The sequence below is a fragment of the Amia ocellicauda genome, chromosome 9 (assembly GCF_036373705.1).
Source record: "Amia ocellicauda isolate fAmiCal2 chromosome 9, fAmiCal2.hap1, whole genome shotgun sequence".
Lineage (NCBI taxonomy): Eukaryota > Metazoa > Chordata > Actinopteri > Amiiformes > Amiidae > Amia > Amia ocellicauda.
Window position 1 is genome coordinate 32,235,156 of NC_089858.1, and position 3,732 is coordinate 32,238,887.

The following is a 3,732-nucleotide window of genomic DNA, read 5'->3' on the forward strand; positions in this document are numbered from 1 at the left end:
TGATCGGTAGGCCTCCTCAATTGCTTGACCTTAATTGCGTTCAAATATTAGGTTCGCAGTTTAAATTGCACCAAAGATGAGCTCTGGATCATTTCATTTTGAGAAAACAAACGATTTAATCCTTTCAATTAGATTTGCAACAGACCCCAAAACGTTTGACCACCAGTGTAGGCTAACATTTAAATGTATATATTGTACTGTGCTTTTCTCGATTACAAATACCTACGATCACATAAATAAATCACTGTTTGAAAGTTAATAGTTGGTGGGCCACTGTTTCCCGAATACATTTCTCCAATTGTCCAAGTACGTCACATTCCAATAATTTTATAGCAATTTAAAAATATATCTTGTTGGAATCTTCGGTCTTAATCAGCCTATATATAATATATAAATAAAGCCTATTGTATATATGATATCTCATCTTTAGCCTATACTTCCTTAACTCAATTCTTATGATCTCAATAATAATAATAATAATAATGACGATCTAAAAGATAATAAACAAGTTTTTCAAGATTCATTATTTCCGGCAGGTATGCTATAACCAAACTACAGTTATTTCATATAGTTTGTGTAAGCTTTGGTGAGCTGTTTTTCTTAATTTTGTAAACTTCTTATATATATTTTTAAGTGGCACGACAGGAAATATAAAATCAAATAAAATCAAACAAAATCAAGTAAAATAAAATAATAGCATTACATTTCCACTTCATTATTTCAAAACGGTATTACATTTTTGGAGTCTTGTTTTAACAGTGCTTTGGACTGCTTCCAAGATGTTTTTTGTTTTTTATAATGTATTTTTATTTTTATTTTATTTAGAAATTGCCATCACTCATTACTGTAGTCATTCACAAATTACTCAATGAAAATTACAAATCTACAGCGCCTTTTATAAAGACTTACAAAGAAAAGAAACAAGCCTCGATCCAATGAGGTTAAATTATTAGATTAACTACTTATTTTGATAAAATGTTATCAATACAGGTCAATTAAGAAAATACAATTTGGTATGAACTAAAAAAAAAAGCAAATAGTGTAATATATATGATAAATACGTAACTGAATATTTTTGCAGTTTTTCTTGTTTTTTGCACTTTGTTTTTGAAAAGAACACTATCGTTACAATATAACTGGTGACATCGAAATAAATAGAGTTATTGACCAAGTGGGATGGGTTTCAGGACAGGAAACACGATTCTCAATTACTGGCATCGGAGTTTCCATTTCTTTTTTAATTTTTTTATAAACCCATATTTCTACCTACAAACTTCCAAGAGAATTGCACCTTACAAATTCAACTTTGATAACAAAAGAATACTTGTTAACTAGCTTGCTTTCTTTAAAAAAATAACAGGATTTACAAACAATTACAAATGGTTTTCTTTTCAGAAATGCAAGAAAATAGATTTTAGAATCTTTCTATTTGTCCTTAAAATTGACATCACCATCAATCAGTACAGTGTAATGTGTGGTTAAAAAGCCTACAAGCCCAAACAAGGCGCATTTGCTTCCTTTATGATTTTTGTGATTTCATTAGTCAATTATTGTGCTTGATGAACCACAGTTCTCTATTTCTTTACTCTGTTGGGGTCTTTGCTTTTCTGGGCAGCACACTATGCCAAGAACCAACAAGAGCAGAACACCAGTTCTTTCAGAGTCTTTCGGAGTTCTTGGCTCCTGTAGGCGTATATGATGGGGTCTATAAGCGAGTTGCAGATGATGAGTATTAAAAAGAGGTTGAAGAAACTGGAAAAGCAGGTGCAGTAGGGACTTTTGGGGCAGCTGAGGATGAGGATGAGGTGGAGGAAGAAGGGGCCCCAGCAGATGAGGAAGACGCCCAGCAGAATAGTGAGAGTGATGGCACCCTTCATGCTGGTCGCCTGGTGCTGGCGCCGGCTCTTCTGGATGGCATTGATGCGCTTGGAGTGCAGATGAGCCAGGATGAACATGTGGAGGTAGAGCACAGCTGTGAACACCAGCATTATGCAGAAGAAGGTGATGAGGCAGATGATGACGGCGGTGTTTGTGTAGTAGGCGATGAACAGGGTGCTGGAGATGGTGCTGGTCACCCAGATGATCACAATTATGGCCACAGCACGCTGGGTGGTCATGATGCTATGGTAACGCAGAGCATAAAAGATGGTGATGTAGCGGTCCGCGGCAATGGCGCTGAGGAAGGACAGTGAGGACACCACTGAGCTGCAGATCATGATGTCAATGACATTGTCCAGCTGCTTCATCATGTCTGATGTGACCAGCAGCACACCTTGTTCAAACAGCAGCATAAACATGGTCTCCACCACATTGCTGACGCTCACCAGCATGTCGGAGACAGCCAGGCAGCAGATGAAGTAATACATGGGCGAGTGCAGGTTCCTGTTCTTGATGATGGCGAGGACCACCAGGATGTTCTCCACCAAGCTGACTAAGCCCAGGGTCAGGAAGATCTCGTGAGGTATCGTGATTTGCGTGCAGCCAGTGTAGTTCTGGTTTCCAAGGGAGATGTTGTTGGTAACATTTCCCCCGCCGTGAAAGCCATGAGGGTGGACCTCCAGGTGATCCCTTAACAAAGGGTTGTAAGTTGTGATGTTCATGTCTGCCAAAGAGTGCGATGTGAGTCTTTTCAAGCAAAGTTTTTATCTAAACTATCTTCTATATTCTGGTACTAAAAACAAAAACAAAACAGGTTAGTTTTCCTTTAATGATTACCCAATTAACCAATTATAGTAGGCTAATAATGTAACCTTTCTTTATTCACGATCATTTTGGAATGACAGAGAAAATGTCACAATTAGTATACGAATGGGCATGAGTCTTTACCTTTACCTCAACATGTATTTGCTCAAAATAAACAGTAGACCTATATCAGCTTCATAATAAAATATAGGTAGTAAAACCATGGAGAGCTATCGTGTTATAGTCTATAGTTTATTGTCAACTCAAGTAGTCTCTCTCAAATATAAACGAATGCAAATGTTACAAAAAGTCCTTGTAATTGGTAAATATTTGATATCGCAATGTCTAAAAGTATAAAAATGTGATGGTTTTGCAGTGCAGCAAAGTGCAAAAGTGCACTTACCTTAAAGTGATCTTGGATTGGCGTGTAGTTACACATCAGGCTACTGGAGTACAAAATCCACGAGTCCTGTCCGCAACTAGAGGGGTTGTATGTATCCGACGACGCCGCTGTTTCCTGCGCTTTGAGATTATGTGTAAACGCTCATTTCAGTTGAAACAACGCGTCCACAGCCGCTCTGCGTTGCTGTCACTTCAGAGCTGCTGTCCTGAAAGCATCACTGTCATCCTCAGAGGATTTGCAGGGATGAGGTTTCCTCTCACTTTCCGGGCTGCAAACCGCACACAATCCGAGAAAAAAGAAGACAGCGTCAAAACATCCTAAATGAAATACCCCTGGAACAAATCTTGCAGCCTAATGTCTTTAAAGGTCTGTGTTTTTCTTGACTCCTCCTTCACTAATGATGGTCAACCACATGACAGCTCTTCACACACCACAGATAACGTTTATTTCAAACGTGCAATACACAGTGTATCCCAATAGTTTGCATTTATTGCATTTCTGCATTGCCAACAATTCATATAGGTCAATATTGTAGTGCTCTCAATACCTTTGGCACACATATGTGAAGCTACAAATGCAACTATTTATTTTCTACTATTCCATTTGCATTGTAATAACTGTAATATGAACTAGTATGAGAAATCATG

The 3,732-nt window shown here is 37.9% G+C and overlaps 1 protein-coding gene across 1 annotated transcript; it reads right to left on the reverse strand.

Moving 5' to 3' along the window:
- Positions 1-730: 730 nt before the first annotated feature.
- On the reverse strand, positions 731-3,406 carry mc1r (melanocortin 1 receptor). Its single transcript, XM_066714102.1, has 2 exons — positions 3,086-3,406; positions 731-2,671 (listed from the first exon to the last, which is right to left on the reverse strand). The coding sequence occupies exon 2, from the start codon at positions 2,598-2,600 to the stop codon at positions 1,620-1,622; it is 981 nt and encodes a 326-aa protein (XP_066570199.1). The 5' UTR covers positions 2,601-2,671; positions 3,086-3,406; the 3' UTR covers positions 731-1,619.
- Positions 3,407-3,732: the final 326 nt, after the last annotated feature.

Excerpts from the sequence above, each read along its gene's own strand:
- mc1r (XM_066714102.1), bottom strand. The coding sequence starts at position 2,600 with ATGAACATCACAACTTACAACCCTTTGTTAAGGGATCACCTGGAGGTC.